Raw genomic sequence first — 24,565 nt, 5'->3', positions numbered from 1 at the left:
AAGCTTCCTGACTCTTCTAGCCAATGTAATGGCAACTAGAACACTCTTCCAGCTGAAGAACTTCAAGAAAGCAAACGGTTTGTAAGGCTGTTTTCATTAGCTGTGCCAATACCACAATGAGATCCTATGGCACCAGTGGTTTGGAAACTTTCATGAACTTTGACACTTAAAGATGAACAGATATTGGTTTGTCATCCACTGGGAACACTGCAAGCCGCAACATGGAGATGTACTTTGACCAATGATGTACTGAGACTCAAGGAAGAGAGGAGAATAAGTACTGGAGCAGCAGCTTTGGCTCACGGGAGAATGAGTCCAGAGAGCTTGGTCGACACTAGGATGAGAACATTTTACATTTAAAACTGTAAACTCGCCTTGTTGAATGCTTCCCAACAGATATTATAATATCCTCAAGGTCTCTGGATAACGGACAGTGATAGGACTACTGAGCGCTCAATGTCTATGCCATCAAGTTGAGAGAGGGAAGGTTCAGATGACAGACAACCTTCTTCCTGAGTTAAAGTCAGATCAGATCTCAGAAGGATCAGAGGGCTAGCTAACAACCGGATGAAATACTTGAACCACACCTGTCCAGGCCACACTGGAATAATGAGGATCAGACATGCCTCAAATACTTTCTGCATTGTTCTGACCACCAAAGGAAACAGTGGAGAAAGCATACAAATTGATCTGCAAACCATCTGAGCAGAAAAGTATATGAAGACGACCTGAACTTGCTTTGAAAAATGAAGCAGAATCTTTGCTGTTGTCCTCTGATGTGAACAAAATCGATCGACAGATGAAACACTCTGCTGAGGCAATCTGTCAACGTGTTGGAGATGCCATGAAGGTAGGCTGCTTGCAGGAAAGCTTTGTGTTTGAAGGCTTACTCCCAAATTCTCAGGGGCTCCTGGCAGAGGATCCATGATTCTGTGTCCCGTTGCTTATTGACATAGAACATTGCTACCTGGTTGTTTGGATCAGAATTTTCTTTCTGTGAAAGAGATGGAAAAAACTCTTAATGCATGTCAGATTGCTCATAGCTCCAGAAGGTTGATTTGAAAAAGATGTTATGTTGGCAACCAGGTCCCTTGGGTTCTGAAAATAACCATATACGTTCCCCATCCCTAAGTGGACACATTCATTGTGAGCATCACCTGATAGGAGCTCCCCTTCAGCTTCTACTCTATCTCCACATTGTCTGGGTCTAGCCACCCCTGGAGAGATTCCTTCATTTCTACTATTAACTCTCACCAGGGACAACAGCTAAAGCAACTGATCCCACTGCGCGCAGAGACCCCACTTTAGAATCCGCATGTTGAGGTGGGTCAAGAATACCATGTGTACCTCTGCCAGAGAGTCTATCCACGTCCCTACGAACTTGATTCTTTGGGTAGGATCAGGTTCGAGTTGGCAAAATTTATAATGAATGTCAGTGATTGAGGAAGCTGGATTGTTTTCTGCGGGGAATCCAGTACCACTGCTTGAAAAGGCCAGTCATTAACCAATCATCAAGGTATGGAAAGACAAATCCTTAGATGACAAGGTGCATTGCTACCACCACTAGGCATTTGCGAAAACCCTCAGGGCCAAGTATTGCCCAAAAGGGAGGACCCTGTATTAATAGTGAGAAGAATCCACTATGAAACAAAGGATTGCCAATGAGAGAGATGTATGTTTATGTGATCTTACGCCACTCTTCCAGGTAAAGTTAAATCCTTCCCTCTATATGAAGGGTAGTGGCTTGAAAGTAAAATCTGGTCAAAAACTAAGCGCAGGTTTGGGCTGGGCTTGCTGCACAATCTTCGGTTGATGCCATTGATGCCTACACATCTGTGAGCTGGAAACTGATGCTGTGAAAATGCAGGTGGTGCATATTACCAAAATTGGCAGAAAGAGCATCTCCGAAGTAAAAGAAAAGTATGGACACCTGAAGAAGGCAGCTGCTCATATTCCATTGAGAGAGCTTTGAGGACAATATGCTGGTCATTAATATGGTTCACTGATTCAATGAGCTTATCTCCAAGATATTTTGCCCAGAACAGGGCACATCTGCCAAACTGTCATGCACATCCTCTCATAGCTGCTGGCTCTCACAGCCAGGCCATTTGGAATGTTTCAATGGCTGCTGATCAAATGATTTGTATTAGAATAGAGAAAATGATGTTCCCACTCCACTGCATCCAAAGAACTTGCTGATATTCTTTCTGCTCTCCATCCAGTGGCTCTAACAAGGCTTTCTAATTCTCAATGCAATAGTGTAAGTATTGCAACATGTAGAATCGGTGGGCCACGATGTGGGCATTGAGATCTGAAAACTCTTTCCCCCCCCAAAGTTATCCATCAGTCTAGGGTCCTTGCCCAGTTGGATGATGAAGAAAATCCTAGTATTTGCCTGCTTCAGTGCCAATTCCACTACTACTGACAGGTATAGTAGCTGGACTACCCCAAACCCTGGTGTCTGCTGAACTTTATATTTAAAAAGTCCAGTTTCCTGGCCACTGGGGGCAGGATGCCGGATTCTTCCACATTCTTGTTTGTAACCCCCATTGTATACAGTGCACCAGGATTGCTGCAGGCTTGGAGTTTCCAAGATTTAGAGAAAACCAAGAGACTTTGGAGCAGGGGTCTTTATCCTTGTGGATGCTGACTCCCAAGACCTCACTCAACTTATCCATAAACTTGGAATGAGACAAGTTTTCTGGTGGAAAAGCATGCACTGATGGATCAAGTAGAGGGTTGGAGGGAATCCCCTTCCTTGGTCCCAAGAAGTGAGGGAACACTGACCCAGGATCCCAATGATGATGTAGGCAATTGGGGTGGAGCTCCCAGCCACCTGAAGGGATTATCCCTCCTCGGACTGACTGGACTACACAGTGAGAGACAGTTGGGAACTAGAATCCGCCCCTGGGACTTCCAATGGGTGCTCCCATAGTGTGGAAGCAAGGGACTCTTCCTTGAGAGAACAAATCCAACACTCTAGATAGGAGAGGCTGAAGAATGCGTAATTGCCTCCAAGCAAGTTTTCAACTGTTCTCTGTAAACCGATTTGATTTGCATATAATGTAAGAAGATCGGTATATAAAAAAACAATAAATAAATAAATAAATAAATAAGAATGCCCCCTTGTCCCCAGATTCCAGCGAGGTAAAAGTCTTTTCCAACTCTAAATGGTCTAGGGGCTGCTATGTCCCAAGACCAAAAGTCAGGAGAGAAACATCTTCTTCCAAGACCAGAAAAGGTTCATCTTCTTGAAAAGTTCCCATTGGACTCCAGGAAGAAGCTACCTCCCAAAGCAGTGAATGCAGAAAAGCAGATGAAATCGGGTGCATAGAAACTAGAGGAAACCATATCAGATCTGAAGATTCCAGATAAGGTCCTTGCTCCAAAAGTCTAGATGGAAACTCAGCTTTCAAGCTGGCAGAAGGTAAAGGAAGTGAATTCCCTTCAGGGCCTCTTCTTATTTATTTATTTGATTTATATTCTGCCTCTTGCTGTCCAGTCTAGTCTAGAATGTGTTGATGGGGCCAGGGATTGATGCTCTAGTTGTCCCAGTGTGACAAATAACTGCATCAGTTGAACCGAAGCCTGATACAAAGACTGCTTTGATAGTGCTGAGCTGCATGCTGATGGCATCAAGGGCCACTGTGTCGAAAGGACGGAGCCCGCCTCTGTTTCAATGGCACTGACTGCGCCGCCACTACTGAAGCATAGTCCTGCTTCTTTTTGTGTGTTGAAACCTGCAGGATTTGCAAAGGGCTTACAGACTCCTGTATCAGGTGCTTTTGCACTTTGCTCACCCCTGAAGGGGCAGCAGATACAGGGATTTGTGCCACAGGAGGAGAACTCCTGCTCAACTCAGCATACAGGTAAGCCTGAAGAGACCCCTCTCTGAGTTGATGAATGACGCTGACGTTTCACTGACATCTGCAGTTCCTCCATCATCCATACCGTAGTTAGCTGGGTCTTTGGAGACATCCGGCCGCAATGGTTAATGGTACGTCATGGTCTGGCCCTAGACACCTGTAACAGATGTTGTGGGTGTCATTAATGGACATCTTCCCTCCATATACACAGTCTTTGAAGCTGCTAGGTGCAGTCTCCTTTGAGCCTAACTTTTTTTGTTGACTTTCTTTTTTGGGTAGCTCTGAAATGTGCTGTTGAGGGGCTGCCAAAGCAGCAAGGCAAATCAAAGCTGAGTTTGATAAGAAAAAATTAGAAATACCAAAAATTTAGAAGAAAGAAAGGGTACACATCCATGCAGGAGTTCTGATGAAAAAAAAAAAGACTGTGGGATTCATGAGGCAGCACAAAAGCTCTATGAACTTTGAAATAACAAATCTTTGAATAACAAATCTCAACTAAAGTCTCATAAGGAGTACAGGAAAAGCAATAACCGTAAAGAGAGTACCTGGAAAGCTATGACTTCAAATGCTCATAGTTTGGGAAATAAAATCCCAGATCTGCAGGCCCTAATGACAGAGGCAGAATTGGACATCGTTGCTATCACAGAGACATGGTTCACAGAATCTCATGATTGGGACACGGCAATACCAGGCTATAACTTGTTAAGGAAGGACAGAGTGGATAGAAAAGGGGGAGGTGTGGCTCTTTATGTCAGAAATAATATCCAAGCATCTGAGCTGCAAGGTAGTTGGGGCAAGGAAGAAGCACTATGGGTCGACCTAAAAACAGATGATGGAGCATCCATTTATATTGGAGTGGTTTACAGGCCTCCAAACCAAAAGGAAGAGCTGGACAGAGATCTGGTTGAAGACATCCATAAGATAGGTAAGAAAGGGGAAGTGGTGATCATTGGTGACTTTAATATGCCAGATGTAGACTGGAAAATCCCATCTGCAGAATCTAAAAACAGTAGAGCAATACTGGATGCCATGCAAGTATCTTTGTTCAAACAAATGGTATTGAAACCCACGAGAGAAGGAACTATTCTCGACTTAGTGCTCAATAATGGAGAAATCGTCTCTGATGTCAAGGTGGGTGCCCACCTCAGCACCAGTGATCATCAAACGGTATGGTTTAATATCACTAAAAGAATAGGGAAAAGAACCACAAAGACCCGAGTTTTACAGTTCAAAAACACAGACTTTGAGGAAATGGGGAAGTACCTAGAGGAAGAACTAAATGGATGGGAAAATGAGAGAGATGTGGATCAACAGTGGACCAATCTAAAAGGAGCAATCGCCAAGGCAACTGCTCTATATGTTAGAAATGTAAAGAAAAGCAAAAGAAAAATGAAACCTATCTGGTTCTCAAAGGAGGTGGCTGACAAAATTAAAGCTAAAAGAACTGCATACAAGAAATACAAAAGATCCCAAAGGGAGGAGCACAAAGAAGAATATCTGATTCAACTGAGGGAGACTAAGAAATTAATCAAGTTGGCAAAAAGTCAAGCAGAAGAGAGGATTGCCAAGGAGATAAAATATGGTGACAAAACATTTTTCAGATACATCAGCGAAAAGAGAAAAGTCCAAAGTGGTATAGTGAAATTGAAAGGTGGAAATGATCAATGTGTGGAGGGAGATGAAGAAATGGCAGAAATATTAAACGAATACTTCAGCTCTGTGTTCACTAAAGAAGACCCTGGAGAAGGACCATCTCTACACAACAAGAAACTGGAGGGAAGCGGAACAGAGGAAAATCCATTTACAGTAGATAATATATGGGAAGAGCTAAAGAATCTGAAAGTGGACAAAGCCATGGGGCCTGATGGGATTCATCCAAGGATACCGAGGGAGCTCAGAGATGTGCTGGCGGGACCGCTGTGCGACCTGTTCAATAGATCCCTAGAAACAGGAGTGGTGCCGAGTGATTGGAGAAGAGCGGTGGTGGTCCCTCTTCACAAGTGTGGGAACAGAGAGGAGGCTGGTAACTACAGACCAGTTAGCCTCACTTCAGTGGTAGGAAAAGTAATGGAGTCACTGTTGAAAGAGAGAATAGTGAACTATCTACAGTCCGGAGAATTGATGGACCAGAGGCAGCATGGATTCACCAGAGGAAGATCCTGTCAGACAAATCTGATTGACTTTTTTGACTGGGTAACCAAGGAATTGGATCAAGGAAGAGCACTCGATGTCATCTACTTGGATTTCAGCAAAGCTTTTGATACGGTTCCGCACAGGAGACTGGTGAATAAAACGAGAAGCTTGGGAGTGAGTGCCGAGGTGGTGACCTGGATTGCAAATTGGTTGACGGACAGAAGACAATGTGTGATGGTAAATGGAACCTTCTCTGAAGAGAGAGCGGTTTTAAGTGGTGTACCGCAAGGATCGGTGTTGGGACCGGTCCTGTTCAATATCTTTGTGAGCGACATTGCGGACGGGGTAGAAGGTAAGGTTTGTCTTTTTGCGGATGACACTAAGATCTGCAACAGAGTGGACACGCCGGAAGGAGTGGAGAGAATGAGACGGGATCTAAGGAAACTGGAAGAGTGGTCGAAGATATGGCAGCTGAGATTCAATGCCAAGAAGTGCAAAGTCATGCATATGGGGAGTGGAAATCCGAATGAACTGAATTCGATGGGGGGGGAAAGGCTGATGTGCACGGAGCAGGAGAGGGACCTTGGGGTGATGGTGTCTAATGATCTGAAGTCGGCGAAACAATGCGACAAGGCGATAGCTAAAGCCAGAAGAATGCTGGGCTACATAGAGAGAGGAATATCGAGTAAGAAAAGGGAAGTGATTATTCCCTTGTACAGGTCCTTGGTGAGGCCTCACCTGGAGTACTGTGTTCAGTTCTGGAGACCGTACCTTCAAAAAGACAAAGACAAGATGGAGGCGGTACAGAGAAGGGCGACCAGGAAGGTGGAGGATCTTCATCGGATGACGTACGAGGAGAGATTGAAGAATCTAAATATGTACACCCTGGAGGAAAGGAGGAGCAGAGGTGATATGATACAGACTTTCAGATACTTGAAAGGTGTTAATGATCAAAAGACAACGACAAACCTTTTCCGAAGGAAAAAAATCAGCAGAACCAGGGGTCACGATTTGAAGCTCCAGGGAGGAAGATTCAGAACCAATGTCAGGAAGTATTTCTTCACGGAGAGGGTGGTGGATGCCTGGAATGCCCTTCCGGAGGATGTGGTGAAGACCAGAACTGTGAAGGACTTCAAAGGGGCGTGGGATAAACACTGTGGATCCATAAAGTCAAGAGGCTGCCAATGAAGAGTGGGTGACTCGCCAGAATGATGGCTACTGCCTGGAGTCAATACCCTTATTAAATAAACATACACAGGCTTACGGTGACTCCAACATCGCTCTAAGCTTCAACAGCAAGAGGAAATGTGGAAAAAAGGATTCACACTCACAAAGAGGGGAGTAGCTGGCTTGTTACGGCGGTTACTACCCCAAATCAAATAAGCCTGATACTTCACTTTCAATGCATATACAGCAAAGTTCTCTGATTCAACGGCAGGGGAGAAGAAAAACTGATACTTCACACATCCAGCAGAGCTCTCTGCTTCAACGGCAGGGGAGAAGAAAAGAGGGTTCGCACTCACAAAGCGGGGAGTAGCTGGCTTGTTACGGCGGTTACTACCCCAAACCAAATGTGCCTGATACTTCACTTTCGATGCAATCCAGCATGGCTCTCTGCTTCAACGGCATGGGAGAAGACTTATACGTCACGCATATCCAGCATAGCTCCCTGCTTCAACGGCAGGGGAGAAGAAAAACAACCAATAAGGGCTAATAACATAGTCTGGGTAAAACAAATAAGCATGGGTGCAGCTTGCTTATTGCGGCGGCTACTACCCCTAACGAATCAAGCTAGATATTTCACTTGGATGCAGCTCCATCACTGCTCTCTACATTAAAGGTGGGGGTGGAAGGGAAATAGAACCAAGAGCTAAGAGAAACAGATAAGTATGAGAGAAAATATGTGTGAAGCTTGCTGGGCAGACTAGATGGGCCATTTGGTCTTCTTCTGCCGTCATTTCTATGTTTCTATGTTTCTATGAAAGAAGGGTCCATTTGGCACTGTTCAACAACATCATCCGCATGTCATTGCTAATTCAGCCTTGTGTCGATGAAGAAAATTAGTTCTGATCTGCAATTATTGTCTAGTAAACTTCTTAGGCTGGAGATGTATGCCACACTGACTACAGCCTTCTTTGTTAAAGATTCTGCTTTACTTACAACATAACCAGCAGTCACAACATGTAAACTGCTTACCTCTAGCAGTATTACTCACACCGTTCAGCTTAGGACAGAGATATGACAGGAGCTGCCTTCTCCTGGAGATGTAGGGCCTCTGTTCCCAGCTGCCACATTTTTATTTCTGCTCAGCAGCTCTCTCTCTCTGGCTTTTAAGGTGGACCAAGATAGTTGCCTGGTCCCACACAAGTTAAGGAGGGTTTCTAGGGACACTCCTTCACATACCCTCTCCCCTCAGCTCGAACCTATTGTGTCTAGTATCCTTCCTTACTCTGGATCCCTTCCAGGGAAGTAACTTTTCTTCCCCATGTGCTTATTCTGGTCCTTGCCAACTAAACTCGGGGTAGTGGCTACAGGGTCATGCTCTCCCCCTCTTACTAGGGTTAGCCTTAACCAATCCCAATTACCACAACCACCCACCGTGCCCTTTGCCCAGTGTCCACCCATTATCATTTATATGAGTCCATCTGCTGTTCTGAATTCCAATCCTCCTCCAGCAAGACTCGCTTGTCTAAACTTGGATGCTCCAGTTGTAGCTTCTCTTCCACTTGCTCTAACCCCTGATTGTCTTCATCTCTCACTGAGAGGCTTTATCTCCTTTCCAGTTTTTACCACAGCAAATTCTGACTTCTTTGTATCATCTCCAGCTGCAAGTGCTCATCTGGCCACTCTATGCTGCTTCCATCAAGCCAGGCTGTAAAGCTCCATCATGAGCTCCCTTGCATATAAGCCACAGTCAATCAGGCTTTCATTCTCTTTTCTTGATTTCTTCAAGTGTGCCTGTTCTTGCCACTCTGACTCTTCTCCAGACTTTCCTGTAGCACTGTCCAGAGGCTTCTCTCTGGCCCCAGCATATTCGCTATCTTCCTCTAAACCTTTGTCCCTCCACAGGGTAAAGAACCAGTCAGGTGATTAATACAGTTGCTGTTCTTCCTCTGCTTCCAGGTGCAGTGAGCCCTTCCCTGGTCTTACTTCTGATAGGCTAAAAGTTAGGAGCACCCTGTTTGTTTCCTGTTCTTTCAAGACACACGCCCAATCTGTAATTTTACAAGGCTTTCCTGCAGTTGCCTCTGGCCTTCCAAATAGGTTTGAAGCCAAACTTCTATTTATTACTCAGTCATGCTTTCCGTAGACAAGGTCGACTTTCTTGAGCTCTGATACAGAGCAGCTGGCTTGCTTCTAGAGGACCAAGCCTTGTTCATACACAATCCACAAACTGTTCCTTTTTTTCCCCCCTCTGACAGGAAAAGGCAAAAAAAACACCAAACCCCCCCCAACCCTCTGCTTGTTCAGCAATGACTTCACAAACCTTGTCTAGCCGATCTAGCTATGTGGAACCATTCTCCTTACCTGTAATAATGTTTTTTGAACTACTTTAGCCTTCAGGCCCCAGAACCCAGCTCTCTGTATTGAAGAAAACATTTTCAGATTTATAGCTTCTGTACTCCCCCTGAGCTAGTGTCTTAATTTTCTCAATGCTCTATGCACACACCTAGCAGCACTGCTTCTGTCCCAAACTGCTTCCTTGGGTAGGAATCACATATCCGCACTTATTTTCTTCTCTACTCTCTCTTCCTTTTCTGGAGACTTGTGTTTATGCCTATAGTCACATAGTGCAGAAATACCGAACTGACACCGTATATGGGATTGCTCAGTAAGCTTCTTAGGCTGAAGATGTGTGTCACACTGACTCTAGCCTTCTTTCTTAAAGATTCCACTTTATTTACAACATATCCAGCATTCACATGTAAACTGATTATCTCCACAGTATTACAGTGTTTATCTTAGGACAGAGATGTGACAGGAGCTGCCTTCTCCTGGAGACGTGCAGCCTCTGTTCCCAGCTGGGCCCACATTCTTAGGCCTGCTCAGCAGGGTCCCAGTCATAGAGCTCTCTCTCTCTGGCTTTTAAAATTGACCAGGCTAGATGCCTGGTCCTGCACAGGTTAAGGAGGGTTTCTAGGAACACTCCTTCACATTAGAAAATAATTAGCCCACACCATAGACAGGGACTAATTTCATCTTGGTATGAAGGATAAGTTCCCATTTATTATACAAAAGGTCAGAAAATGTCTTCGGAGACAAGTGATCTAACTGGTCAACAAGTTGCCAGCTTCCCCACACTTCCGGGTAAATATACCATCAATCCTGATGAGACCTTTACAGATGAGAGGATAATTCAGTGTTCATGCCTGTTAAATCTTTGGCACCTATGCCGATACTGCCAAAACAAGATGCCAAAATTTTTTTTTTTTTTTTAAGCAGACATGGTGATATTTTTGCAATATGAACAGCTTCTACTGGGACTTGGACTAAAACCACCAACTTATTTCGTACAAGCTACCAAATGCTTTTTAAATAGTAATGACTTGGTTGCTACTGGTCTACCCTGCATTTGAACTGGTAAATATGAGATTATATACAGTTATGATCATAAATTTACATACCCTGGCAGAATTTGTAAGATATGTAGCATTTTAAGAAAACATGAGTGATCAGACAAAACATGTCTGTTATTTTTAATGTATTTCAAATTAAATTATTATGCATCATAGAATAGCATAATCATTAAACAAACCACAGCAATAAAGGAAAGAAAATGGTCCTGTTCAAAAGCTTGCATACCCTTAAATTTTGGGCTGATAATATGCACTCAAATTGACACACAGGTTGAAATGGCAATGAAGGGTAAGTATCCACGCCTGTGTACCTTGTTTGATTGTAATTAGCGTGTGTATAAATAGTCAAATAGTTTCTTAGCTCTTGAGAAACCCTTGTGCATTTCATCCATTGAAGCATGGGGAAAGCAAAAGAACTACGAAAGGATCTGTGAGCAAAAGTAGTTCAATTTTATAAATCAGGAAAAGGATATTAAAAGATATCCAAAGATTTGAAAATGCCAATCAGTACTGTTCAAATTCTGATTAAGAAGTGGAAAATTATGGGTTCTGTTAATACCAGGCAGACCAAGAAAGATTTCAGACAACTGCCAGAAAAATGTATTGGGATGCAAAGAAAAACCCACAAGCAACTTCTACTGAAATACAGGCTTCTCTGAAACAAAGTGGTGTGGAAGTTTCAGCATACACAATAAGGAGATACTTGAACAAAAATAGGCTGCATGATAGCGTTGCCAGAAAAAAGTCATTGCTGCACCAATGCCACAAACAGTCCTCTTACAATACACCAAACACCTAGAGAAGCCTCAAAATTTCTGGAACAAAATAGTTTGGAGTGATGAGACCAAAATTGAACTTTATGGTCACAATCATAAATGCTATGTTTGGAGAGGCGTCAACAAAGCCTATGAAGAGAAACACAACATCCCTACCAGGAAGCATGGAGGTGGATCTCTACCGTTTTGGGTTGTGTGAGCTAAAGCAGCACAGAGACTTTAGTCAAAATTGATGGCAGGATGAATGAATCATATCAGAAAATACTGGAGGAGAATTTGCATTCATCAGCCAGGAAGCTGCACATGGAGGTGGCAATTGGGCTTTCCAACATGACAATGATCTGAAATATAAGGCCAAGTCGACCCTTCAGTGACTGCAGAAGAAAGTGAAGGTTCTGCAGTGGCCATCAGCGTCCCCTGACCTCAACATCATTGAGCCACTTTGGAGAGTACTCAAACATACAGGTATTTAGAGTTATCTGGAGGCTTTTTGCCAAGAGGAATGGACAGCTTTACCACATAAGAAAATAAAGGGCCTCATTCACAACCATCACAAAAGACTGCAAGCAGTCATGGATGCAAAAGGGGGCAATACACAATATTAAGAACTAACGATATGCAAACTTTTGATCAGGACCATTTTATGATTTCCTTTATTGCTATGGATTGTTTAATGATTATACTAGTCTGTGATGCATAATAGTTTAAATTTGAACCACAAAAGTAACAGATGTGTTTTGTCTGATCACTCATGTTTTCTTAAAATGCTACACATCTTACAAATTCTGCCAGGGGTATGTAAACTTATGATCACAACTGTATTTCCCTGCTCTTTTGCCTTACAAAATTCTCTTAAATTGATTCATTTTACACAATCAGCACCACGCTTTGGTAAGCCCAGTTATGCTATACAATTTAGAGCTTCACCTCTTGGTATTCATGCATATTGGTTAAAAAGGTATTGTCGGGCTTTAGTAGTGAGCATTATCTACTTAGACAGTCATGCTGTTAACAGCAACCTACAGCATTTGTTTAAATAATGTAACAATGTAATTACATCTCATGTTATTATTCCCTGTTATTATTCCCTGTTCATTGTAAAACAAGACTTTGTCTATGTTATTTTGCTGGTTGTAATGTAAACCGAAGTGATAATTAATCTTGTTAATTGAACCTCGGTATATAAAAGTTATAAATAAATAAATAAATAAATAAATAAATAAATGTTAATGGTCTCAGAATCAATTTAGGGCCCCAACGCTTCCTCCACATTATCTACAAAGAAATGCCTTTGCCCCACAAGCAATAATCAGAAACAAGACATCTGTTGTAAAATACTTTAGCCATTAAAGTACTGCATTGTACTTTTCATTGCTAACCTTTAAAATCTCTTTGAGTACTTGTCTCGAGTTGTTGAGATTGTGCAACTGTCTTTAACAGTTCCTGAATTACCACCCGATCACTGTTTCCAGCATCACTGCCAAAAGAGATATTTCATCCATAAATATGAGAACACATGATTAAACAGGTGATATCACCAACAAAATACTAATATAGTTCTTACTCTAATGCACTCAAGATCTCTTATGCAGTGTATAATGTTCTATCACCGAAATACATATTGATAATAACAGATAGTGAAGCTGCTTACCTGTAAAAGGTGTTCTCTCGAGAGCAGCTCACCTATCACAAGTGGGTCATGTGACCATCTATTATGGTACTAAGTGGAACAAACTTTCTAGAGCTTTTTTTTTTTTTTTTTTTTTTTATAAAGACTAGAAGTCTAATGCTAATGTGCAAGAAAGCAAATTTGCTTAACGTAAAAACAGTGTTTTCCGTAGGTAGCAGGATAAATCAGCCATAACATGTGGGTGATGTCAACCATGGACACTGAATGGACCTCTCACATGGCTAATAGAGCTTTTTGCTCTACTGAGCAAGTGTGGGAATTCCCACTCAGTCATTGCCTTCAGTCGATTTTAGGGATAAATCTAGTTAGGTAGTCTACTTTCCAGGGAGGAGGGCGGGCATTTAGCATGACTAATTCATGCTGCTATCTATGTAAAACACCATTTACGATAAGCAAGGAGAAATTGTTACTTAACTGAATTTCCTTTCCTCTAGTAAGGGCAGTTCAATCCCAACGAGTGGATTATGCTCCTCTGCCAGCAAATGGAGATGGAGCAAAAGCCAATGTCACAGCTATATAGTCCCACCCTGACATCAACCAGACAGTATTCTTTGGAAAAGCCAAACTTTGGACAAAACTGATTATACTTGAACATTATCAACAGCCAACCATTGTGTTTCTCAACCAACAGGAAAACTGAACCCAGCCAAAAGAAGGAACATATCTAGTAAACTAAGGGCTAGAGAAGCCACTTACCAGTATTCCACGAAGTGCAGGAATCAGTCTGCATAGCTCGCTCGAAGGTCAACCTCAAATTTAAAAATTGGTAGCCAAGGGTGGGTCTGGGATTGTCCTGCCCTTACTAGAGGAAAGGAAATCAGGTAAGTAGTAAATTCTCCTTCCTCAGTGTTCGGACAAGTCAATCCCAACGAGTGGGTAATACCAAAACTAATCTCAGAAAGGGTGGGAGGCTGCCAGGGGTCCAATCAATACCGCCCGCACAAATGCAGCATCCTCCCTAGCCCTAACATCCAAGTGGTAATGCTTGGAGAAGGTGTGCCAAGATGACCACGTCGCCGCTTGGGAAATTTCAGCAGGCGACAACAAAACAAAGTTTCGCCCAGCCCATGACACCGCCTGAACCCTCGTGGAGTGTGGTCTAATCTGTTTTGGTAAGGCAACCTTAAGACTGCCAGAATGACCTCTTTAACCCAGCGGGCTATTGTTACCCAAGCTCCCTGTTTACCTCCACCATGGAGCACAAACAGGCAGACTTCTGAACATTTTTAGTCATCTCCAAGTACCGCAGTAAATGATGCTTGATGTCCAAGAAACACAAAAGACAGTATTCAGCTTCATCTCTATCCCTGTCCAAGGCGGATAAGGGAAATGACTGATTCAAATGAAACTCCGAATCTACTATTGGCAAAAAGGAGGGCACAGTCTGAAGTTGAACCTCACCCAGTCATATGAAGAAAAGATTCATGGCAGGAAAGAGCCTGCATCTCAGAGATCAGACATGCCAAACAGATTGCTACCTGAAAAACTGTCTTCAAGGTAAGCAGCCAAAAGGAAAGAGTATGCAGCAGTCGAAAGGTTGAACCCGCCAAGAGCTCGAGGACCAAGTTAAGGTCCCACAGAAGCACTGGAAGCCGCAATTGGGGGGTGGGGGGCAAAGATACTTAACTCCCTGCAAGAAACGAAACATCTGAATGGGAAGACAAAGGCCCTCCATTGACTCTCCCTCTATAACAAGCCAGGGCTGCAACTTGAACCTTCAAGGTGTTAAGGACCAAACCCTTAAGCAAGCCCTTCTGTAAAAAAATTCCAAGATCAAAGGAATATGCAGCTTGAGCTGTTGAGTACTTCACTCAGAACACCAGGCCACAAAGACCCTCCAAACTCTGACATAGGCTAGAGAAGTAGAAAATTTCCAGGCACGAAGTAGAGTGGAAATTACAGCAGGCGAATAACCCCACTTCAAAGGAGCCCTTTCAATTGTCAAGCCATAAGACAGAATCAACCCGGATCCTCATGTACAATGGGCCTGACGTAACATATCCGTCTGAGACGGTAGCCTGAAGGGACTGCTCACCAGAAGTCTCTAGAGATTGGCGTACCATAGTCTTCGAGCCATTCTGCAGCCACTAAAAGGATGGTGTTTGTTTGATGTGCAATCTTCTGGACCAGCCTGCCTATCAGAGGCCAGGGCAGAAACACAAACAGAAGGGTGCCATGTGGCCACTCCTGAACAAGAGCATCAATGCCCATCACTTTTGAGTCCTGCCTGCCACTAAAGAAGCATGGAACCTTTGCGTTATTGAAGGTAACCAACAAGTCTAGATCCAGTAGGCCCCAGCAGTTCACCAGGAGTTGAAAGGCCTTGTCCATCAGCTCCCATTCTCCTGGGTCCAAGTTTCTCCTGCTGAGGAAACTCGCTCAGATATTGTCCTTTCCAGCAATATGAGAGGTGGATATGCATAGGAGATGCTGCTCTGTCCACACCATGCGTGCATCTATCTTCTCCTAAACCTGTTGACTCTTGGCTCCACCCCGATAATTGATGTAAGCCACCGTCGCATTGTCAGACATTATCTGGACAGCCAGAGCCTTTAGCCTCTCAGCAAACCACAGTCATGCCAACTGAACAGCTCATGCTTCCAGTCTGTTAATGTTCCACTGCTGCTCTGCTGCATTCCAGCACACACCCCCCACCCCCCCACCCAATTCCAGAGGCTCACATCTGTCGCAAGTACCAACCAATTCGGCGTTGTGGGGGAAATTCCCTTCCTGAGATGATCCACGTGTAATCAATAGTTCAACTGAGATCTCACTTCTAATGGAAAAAGCAGCCTCACCGCATAGTTCTGCAACTGTGGAGTCCATCGGGAGTGTGCGCCAAAGAGAATGCATATGTGCCCTTGCCCAGGGAACAACTTCTAATGCGGCATCCATCAACCCCTGGATCTGTCGATAAGACCACATGTTTGGACGAACAGAGTTCCGCAGGGATCAAACTACCATCGAGTGGATCGGAGACTCCAGCAGAAATACTCTGCCCTGCCTTGTATCAAATCAAACCCCAAGATACTCCAGGGTCTGAAACTGCTGCAAAGTGCTCTTGGCCAGATTCACCACTCAGCCTAGGTCCTGTAGCAAGGAAACTACCCTGCAGGAAGCACAAAGACTCTCTTCCACTGTCTTGGCTTAAATCAGCCAGTCATCCAGATAAGGATGAACTAGAATGCCCTGCTTGCGAAGGGCCATCGCTACCATCACCATGACCTTGGAAAAGGTCCTGGGTGCTGAGGCTAGTCCAAAAGACAAGGCCTGAAACTGGTAATGATGATCCATGATAACAAATCTGAGGAACTGCTGATGTTCCTGCCGGATGGGAATATGCAGACATGCCTCTGTCAGATCCAGAGACATGAGATACTCCCCTGCTTGAAAGCCATTATGACAGAGTGCAGTTTCCAACATGAAATATATGACTTGTGGATGTCAGTTGACGCCCTTGAGATCCAGTATGAGCCAAAACGACCGTTGTAATGTCGCTTCCACTTCTACCCTCCGTTGTAATGTCACTTCCACTTCTACCCTCTTCTGAGGGGAGTTGAATGGAGAGATCATTAAGGAATCCAGAGGAATGCAAAGAAATGCTAGAGTATACCTGTCCCGAATCACTTCGAGAACCCATTGATCCAAAGTAATCTGGGCTTACGTGTGATAAAAATGGGATAGATGACCATCTATCTCCTGTACCAACAGATGAGCCAGTGAACGTTCATTGGGAATACAGAGGGCATCTACCACTGGAGCCTGTATCCTTTCAAGGTCCCTGGGAGTGAAAGGAATGAGACCTGCAGAAGGGACAGGACCACTCGGAAGAACCTCCTCTATAAGGCCGAAAAAAATTTAATCTCAATTCTATCCTGAACATCCTTCAGTGCCGCACCTCCCTCTACTGCGATAGTGGTATATTGCGTGACAGAACACACCAAGGCATCCACCCTAAGGATACACAACTGCTCTCTGGTCTGTGGATCCAAGGAGTATAAACTCGCCAAGACGCATTCCCCTTTAAAAGACGCCTTGGCGCACTCCATTCCAGATCAATCAACCCTTGGATTGCATCCAGGAAGGGAAAAAAACAAGAAGCCTTGTGCAGGGTGACCAAACCAGAATCCTCCTCCTGCATCCCCAAGGAGTCAGGCCCAGCCACTCCAAGGGTATTAGATCAAGGAAGAGCACTCGATGTCATCTACTTGGATTTCAGCAAAGCTTTTGATACGGTCCCACACAGGAGGCTTGAGTGAGTGCCGAGGTGGTGGCCTGGATTGCAAACTGGTTGACAGACAGAAGACAACGTGTGATGGTAAATGGAACTTACTCTGAAGAGAGAGAGGTGTTAAGCAGAGTGCCGCAAGGACTGGTGTTGGGACCGGTCCTGTTCAATATCTTTGTGAGCGACATTGCTGATGGGATAGAAAGTAAGGTTTGTCTTTTTACGGATGATACTAAGATCTGCAACAGAGTGGACACGCCAGAAGGAGTGGAGAGAATGAGACGGGATTTAAGGAAGCTGTAAGAGTGGTCGAAGATGTGGCAGCTGAGATTCAATGCCAAGACGTGCAGAGTCATGCATATGGGGTGTGGAAATCTGAAAGAACTGTATTTGATGGGGGGGGGGGGGGGGGGGAGTGTGAAGGGCTGATATGTGCATGGAGCAGGAGAGACACCTTGGGGTGATAGTGTCTAACGATCTGAAGTCGGCAAAACAATGTGACAAGGCAATAGCTAAAGCCAGAAGAATGCTGGGTTGCATAGAGAGATGAATATCTAGTAAGAGAAAGGAGTGATGATCCCCTTGTACAGGGCCTTGGTGAGGCTTCACCTGGAGTACTGTGTTCAGTTCTGGAGACCATATCTCCAAAGGGACAGAGACAGGATGGAGGCAGTCCAGAGAAGGGCGACCAAAAAGGTGCATGGTCTTCATAAATGACTTATGAGAGATTGAAGAACCTAAATATGTATACCCTGGAGGAGAGGAGGAGCAGGGGTGATATGATACAGACTTTCAGATACTTGAAAGGTTTTAATGATCCATGGTCAACAAAAAACCTTTTCCGTTGGGGAAAAAAAAATAAAATCAGTAGAACTAGGGGTCACAATTTTAAATTCCAGGGAGGAAGACTCAGAACCAATGTCAGGAAGTATTTCTTCATGGAGAGGGTGGTGGATGCCTGGCATGCCCTTCCAGAGGAAGTGGTTAAGACTAAAACTGTGAAGGATTTCAAAGAGGCATGGGATAAACACTGTGGATCCATAAAGGCTAGAGGATGGGAATGAAGAGAAGAGCCATGGGGGTGGCTTGCTGAAATGGAGGCTACTACCTGGTGATTACTACCCTTACTCAATAAGCCTTCACACATGGTTAATGCAACTCCAACATTGCTCTCTGCTTCAACGGCAGGGGGAAATGTGGAAAAGAGGATTTGCATTCAGACAACAACCAACAAGGACTGAACTACACAGTCTGGGTAAACAAATAAGCATGGGAGTAGCTTGCTTATTGTGGCGGTTACTACCCTAAACCAATTAAGCCTGATACATCACTTTGAATGCATATACAGCATTGCTCTCTGGTTCAACGGCAGGAAGAAATGTGGAAAAGAGGATTTACATTCAGACAACATCCAACAAGGCATTGATCTGTGCAGTCTGGACAAACAAGCATCGGGGTAACTTGCTTGATGCGGTGGTTACTACCCTTAACTATTAAGCCTTATGCTCACCTTTGATGCAACTCCAACATTACTCTCTGCATCAATGGCAGGGGGTGGCAGGAAATTTGAATTAAACAGTTACCAACAAGGGCCCTGAACTTGGTGGTCGGTAAAATAGCTAAGTATGGGAAAATAAGTGTGGGAGCTTGCTAGGCAGACTGGATGGGCCGATTGGTTTTTTTCTGCCGTCCTTTCTATGTTTCCATATGTTTCTATGTAAGGTCTGAAAAATCAAACTTGGCAACTCATCTCTCTGAAAGAAACTTAGAAAGGTTCTATATGGCTCCAAATCTGGGGGAATGTCCCCTTCCTCATCAGGTGAGCCACCCCCATCATCTGTATCATTATCCACCTGTATTTGAGCTCTGTCAGACCCCACTGTGCCACGGTATTTGACCATGTAGACAGGCAGAGGAGCACTTGGAATTACCTTAGTAGGTACTACCGACTCAGAAGACCAGCCCTGTAGAAATGTCTGCAATCCCTGGAAGAATTCTACCCAGGAAAAGGAGTACGGGTCCATTCCAGGCTCTATAAGTCCGAATCTGACATGCTGGGAACTAGTGTCCCTGGAGGACTCGACCAGTGGAGCAAGCAAGGGAGGGGGATGCCCTAACCATGTTTCCCTCAGTCCCACTTCCCTCAAACCGAGGAGAGAGTCATCGCCAGCAAAATCAGGAGGTAAGTCTCCCCAAACATCCAGGCAGTGCTGACACAGGCTCAAAGAAAGCTCCTGCTGAATGGCCCTGATGTGGCACGCAGCACAAATAGATAGGCTTCTTCGCCACAGGCAATTTGCTGTAAGCGTGTAGACCGATAAAGGTTTGTGCCTAGATTATCTGTGCCCAAAATGGTCACACAAAAAACATATGTCCAAGCACACGTGCCTAGGCCACTCGTCCAACTGGACACCCAATACAGAAGCCTAAGCTGGACACACAATATGTGCGTCCACAGAAGGAAGAACGCCCAAACTGAAGGCACAAGTGAGAACAGATACACAGATGCGCAGGCACACACCGACGACTTGCAGCAAAAAACATGCAAAAACAACCCCGCGACCTACCACAAGCTGAAATGGGAGAAGCCTGAGATCAGAGCCTAGCCAAACAGCTGCTCAACCCGCCGTGTCTGCACTATCTCCTCACAGAACTCCCCAGAGACATAAGCGGGACAGCCAAATGTCGAGAAAACAGACCCTTCCTTTTGCTTTTTTCCTTTTCGCTATTTTTTCTTTTTTAAAGTAAAAAACTTACCTGAGCTCAGCCTCAAGAGCGGCTTGGTGGAAGGAGGATAACCAATGGGACACTGATACCAGGGTACAAATTATACTGCAATGATAAGATGGATCAAACTGATGGAGGGGTAGCACTATATATTAAAACATTGAGTTAAACAGGATAAAGGTGCTGCAGGAAACAAAATGCACTGTAGAATCTTTATGGAAAGAAATTCCATGTGAAAAGGGGGATAAAATAGCATTGGGGGTGTATTACTGTCTACCAGGCCAGAATGAACAGACAGATAATGAAATGCTAATAGAAATTAGGGAAGCTAACACAATTAGCAGCACAGTAATAATGGGTGACTTCAATTACCGTTAACAAGAAAAGGGGCCAAAAAATTATTACTTCTAACACAAGCCTAAATGATGGGGTCAGCAAGCCTGTCGTTCTGGTTTTGGCAAAGAAACCCAACCGGTCTTCAATTACCCCAATATTGACTAGGTAATTGTCACATCAGGACATGTTATAGCATTTAGATTTCAAAAGAGAGACTATGATAAAATGAGGAAAACAGTTTGGAAAAAAACTGAAAGGAGCAGCTACCCGGGTTAAGAGTTAATAGCAGGCATGGACCTTGTTTAAAAATACAATCTTGGAAGCCCAGACCAGATGTGTTCCATGCATTACAAGCAAAATCATCCTTAAGAAAGAGGGCCCTTTCGACAGCAGTACCTCATCAATGGAATGCATTACCTCTGGACCTCAGGCAAGAGCATTATCCATCTTCTTTTAAAAAAAAGACTTAAAACATGGCTATTCAGCCTAGCCTTCCCTGACTCTTAATGCTATCCTTCCCATACTCCAAACTCTAGCCTTCACAGACTCCTAATTCTTGCCCCCTCAAACTCTTAATTCTTCCTCTCTTTCTTCTGAACTGACACCCCATTCAGTTCAACACAATCTGTCAATTCGCTCCTACTATGTTTCTTAGCCATCTCTCCCACGCATTCTTCTAAGACGCCATTTTATGTTATGAAATGTCTGGTTATGTCATGTTGTCTCAGTTGTTTCAGCTATTTACAATATGTTAAGTTATATGATAGGATAAGTTACAGTTTACGATACTTTAAGTTATATTTCATTCCATATTTATATGCCTCACTGCTCTATGTAATGCTCCTAAGCGAATTTTTGTAGTTACATTGTAAACCGGTGTGATTTGTATTCTTACAGGAACATTGGTATAGAAAAAAATTAAAAATAAATAAATAATAAACTTAAGGATGTAGCATTTCCCTAAAAATTGACTGTAAGAGTGTCCCTTCCACTTGCTCTCCCTACTCCCCTGGTCACTTTGCCCTCTCAGGCCAGTATCTCTCCCCTCCACTTCTAGGCTCAACCCCTTCCACTCTATCGCTACTCCCAGAGTTTGACCCCATTCTCAGTATTGCCCCTCACACAGGCTCCCTCTGTCCCTCCCCTTCTCTCATAAACATGCTTCCTCTCTTTAGTGTGCACACACACACACACACAACCTCATACAGGCTCCCTCACTCTCTCGCATACACACATCCCCTCATACAGGGTCCTTCTCTCTTGCATACATACCCACACAAACTCCCTTTCTCTCTCATGCATACACCCTCATACAGGCTACCTATTGTCTCTCTCTCACACATACACAATCCCTTCACACAGGCTAGCACCCACACATCCACACAAACCCTTTTTCATACACACCAGCTTCCAGTCTCACACACATACACACTCCTTCACAATCTCCTCATATAGGCACCCACACTCAAGCACCCCCCCTAGTTCTCACCCTCCCCTGCTCTCTCTCTCTCCTTCCCCCTACTCACCCTCTGCTCTCTCTCCCACACCCACACTCAAGCACCCCCCTGGTCTCCCCCCCTTGCTCTCCCCCTCTCCTCCCCACCTTCCCATCTCATACCCCCCTCCACTCTCCCTCTCCTCCCCCCTCCCCCACCTTCCCCTCTCCTCCCCCCTCCACTCTCTCACGCCTCCCCCACCTTCCCCTCTCATACCCCCCTCCACTCTCTCACTCCTTCCCCTCTCATACTCCCTCCACTCTCACTCTTCCCTCCCCCTCACACCCTTTCCCCCTCTGTGTGTGGGGGGGAATTCTGCGCTCCGCAGTAGGCAGAATTCCCCCAGGACTAATACATGAGAGTGCATGAAAATTTATCTTATGCACTTTTTATTGGGAATATCCTGAAAAAACAGATGTTAGCTGAGGCTCTAGAGCCACGCTATGAAACATTAAGATTTCCATATCCTAACACAACCAAAGATTCTAATAAACAATTTGTTACATAGTTTTGAGTAAGAGCTTTCATTTACAATGCCTCAGAAATGTATGCTTCCTGTAGAATTTTCCAGGCTTATCTACGTTGTGGTCAACTTTTCATTAGTCACAAATCTATATTAAATTTATAGGCAGAATTTTAATAAACACAGAGCTAGCAATAATTCAACTGAAAGGCTATCTTGACAGCTTGGTGGCATCATGAACTATGAACAGCAGCAGATTACCACTCTTTTCAAGATTTACATTTAACTGAATGGAAAAAAAGAATTAAGATTTGTTTCAAGAAATTTCAGTCAAGTATTAATTTAAGCTAAATTATAAAACAATAAGGATTGATCTGATTGAAAAAGACAATACACCTCACTCCATCAAAATAAGTCGGCATAGCTGGTTCATGCAGTACATTTAGCAAACACAGTTGGTTCCAAGCCTTTAAATGCGTTTTCAAAGCAAGGGGAATAAAACAATGAATATACAGCACACTTTGTACAAATGGAAACATACTGAACCGAGAGTTACTCAGTACATTTCAAATAAGGCAAAAAGCCCCCATGCTCTTACATCAGAATATAGTTTATAGTGAATTGGATGCCAGCAATGGTAAAGATAAGCTTGGTATCATGGCAGAAACGCAAGCTACATTGTGCTTTGGTGGCAGTGTGGGACCACATCCTGTGTGCCCCTAATGGTAGCAGGCACCCTGGAAGCTGTACAAGCTGCGAGTGCCAGACAGCAGGAGGCAATATCAAAGAAGGTGAGACAGGGGAATGTGAGAAAGAGGTCGGAGTTAGAGGAGATTTAGCTGGGTGGAAAGGGATCAACTTACTGCATGTGCATTTATGTGAATATGTATATGAGTGTGTATATGTACAAGTGTATGCACGTGTCTGCCTGTGAGAGAGAGACAACTGGTGTTGGGGATGTGCGAGAGACAGTGCGAGTGTGTGGGCATTGGGGCTAGCAGCGGGTGTGTATCTGAGAGGATACCAGGAATGGCGGTGCAAAGAGTAACAGGATTAGAGCTGAGAACACCTAAACCACACCCCCAGTCCTCCCTCTCCTTCCAATTTGGATCTTCCTTTACAGTTTATTCTGTGAAAGAATAACTAGAAATTCTGGATTTACAGAAGTATTACTGAAAAAAGGCTTAATTTAACCTTTAACGGTTTTGCGGGTTTCAGCTAGTATAACTAACCACTTACCTTGGGTTAACTTCCAAATGATAATTGCTTGCAATAGTGCTAATTTCAATTTTCTTTTTAGATGGTGTCTGTCCAATTAAAGAATAATGAGTTAGCAGGAAAAATGAGAATAAATTATACTTTCAGGAGTGATTAACTTTAGTTAGCTCATTTTACAGTATTACGAACTTTTACAAATTTTCCTTTATCCTGGATTGCTTGGAACCTTCCCTTCCTGAGCAATAAGGCATTACAAGACAGGGACAAAATATTGCTTTTTTTTCATGTCAGTTTTATTAGAAAGCTTGATTTTCTGAATATTTTTCTTCTTGCAACTCAGATTTAAAAAATTTACAGTACCATAAAACCATGTTTGCTTACCATAAACAGTGTTTTTCTTAGATAGCAGGATCAATTAACTATGATTTGTGGGTGACATCATCTGGCGGCATCAAACTGACTCTTCTCTCCAAGCTAATAACTTTGAGGTTTACTGAGCATGTTCGGGAATTCTTGTGCGGACTTCACCTCAAGATTCTTCACTGTCTGTTTCAGAGCTAATTAAGCAGTCAACTTTCCATGGAGGGCAGCATGTATCTCATGGCTAATTCATCCTGCTATCTATGGAAAACGCTGTTTACAGTAAGCAAATATGCTTTTTCTGTCTGTAAGCAGGCTGCATTAGCCATGATATGTGGCAAGTCCCAAGCTGAGGGTTGCAGCGGACTATTACTAAAAAGCAACCCAGACTCCACAGTGGAGAGTAGACTACTACAAGACTACATTCTGCAACACTGCCTTTCCAAATGTATTATCCGTATTTGAGAGACGGTCTAAATAGTAGTGGGATATAAAGGTATGCACTAATGACCAAGTGGCAAGCTTTGCACATATCCTCCAGAGGAACTTCTCACAAGTGGGGAATGGACGAGGCCATAGCAATGACTTGAATAAGTTTTTACCAAACTGATAAGATCAAGTCCCACTGAAATGTAGCAGTGTTGAATGTATCTGCTATCCAGTTGGGAAAGGTACACTTAGACACTGCTATTCCT

General features: G+C 43.8%; 1 protein-coding gene across 3 annotated transcripts in view; it reads right to left on the bottom strand.

The window, feature by feature from the left end:
* The window catches only part of RFC3 (replication factor C subunit 3), a 101,912-nt gene that overhangs the window by 27,435 nt on the left and 49,912 nt on the right, over positions 1–24,565 (bottom strand). For all 3 annotated transcript variants that reach the window (XM_029602680.1, XM_029602679.1, XM_029602681.1), the window contains 2 exons: positions 23,532–23,599; positions 12,732–12,829 (listed from right to left, as the gene is read on the bottom strand). In XM_029602680.1, coding sequence (XP_029458540.1) covers positions 12,732–12,829; positions 23,532–23,599 — 166 coding nt within the window. The remainder of the gene's footprint in view (positions 1–12,731; positions 12,830–23,531; positions 23,600–24,565) is intronic.

The sequence above is a fragment of the Rhinatrema bivittatum genome, chromosome 5 (genome assembly GCF_901001135.1).
Source record: "Rhinatrema bivittatum chromosome 5, aRhiBiv1.1, whole genome shotgun sequence".
Classification (NCBI taxonomy): domain Eukaryota; kingdom Metazoa; phylum Chordata; class Amphibia; order Gymnophiona; family Rhinatrematidae; genus Rhinatrema; species Rhinatrema bivittatum.
This window is presented reverse-complemented; position numbering and strand designations above follow the sequence as displayed.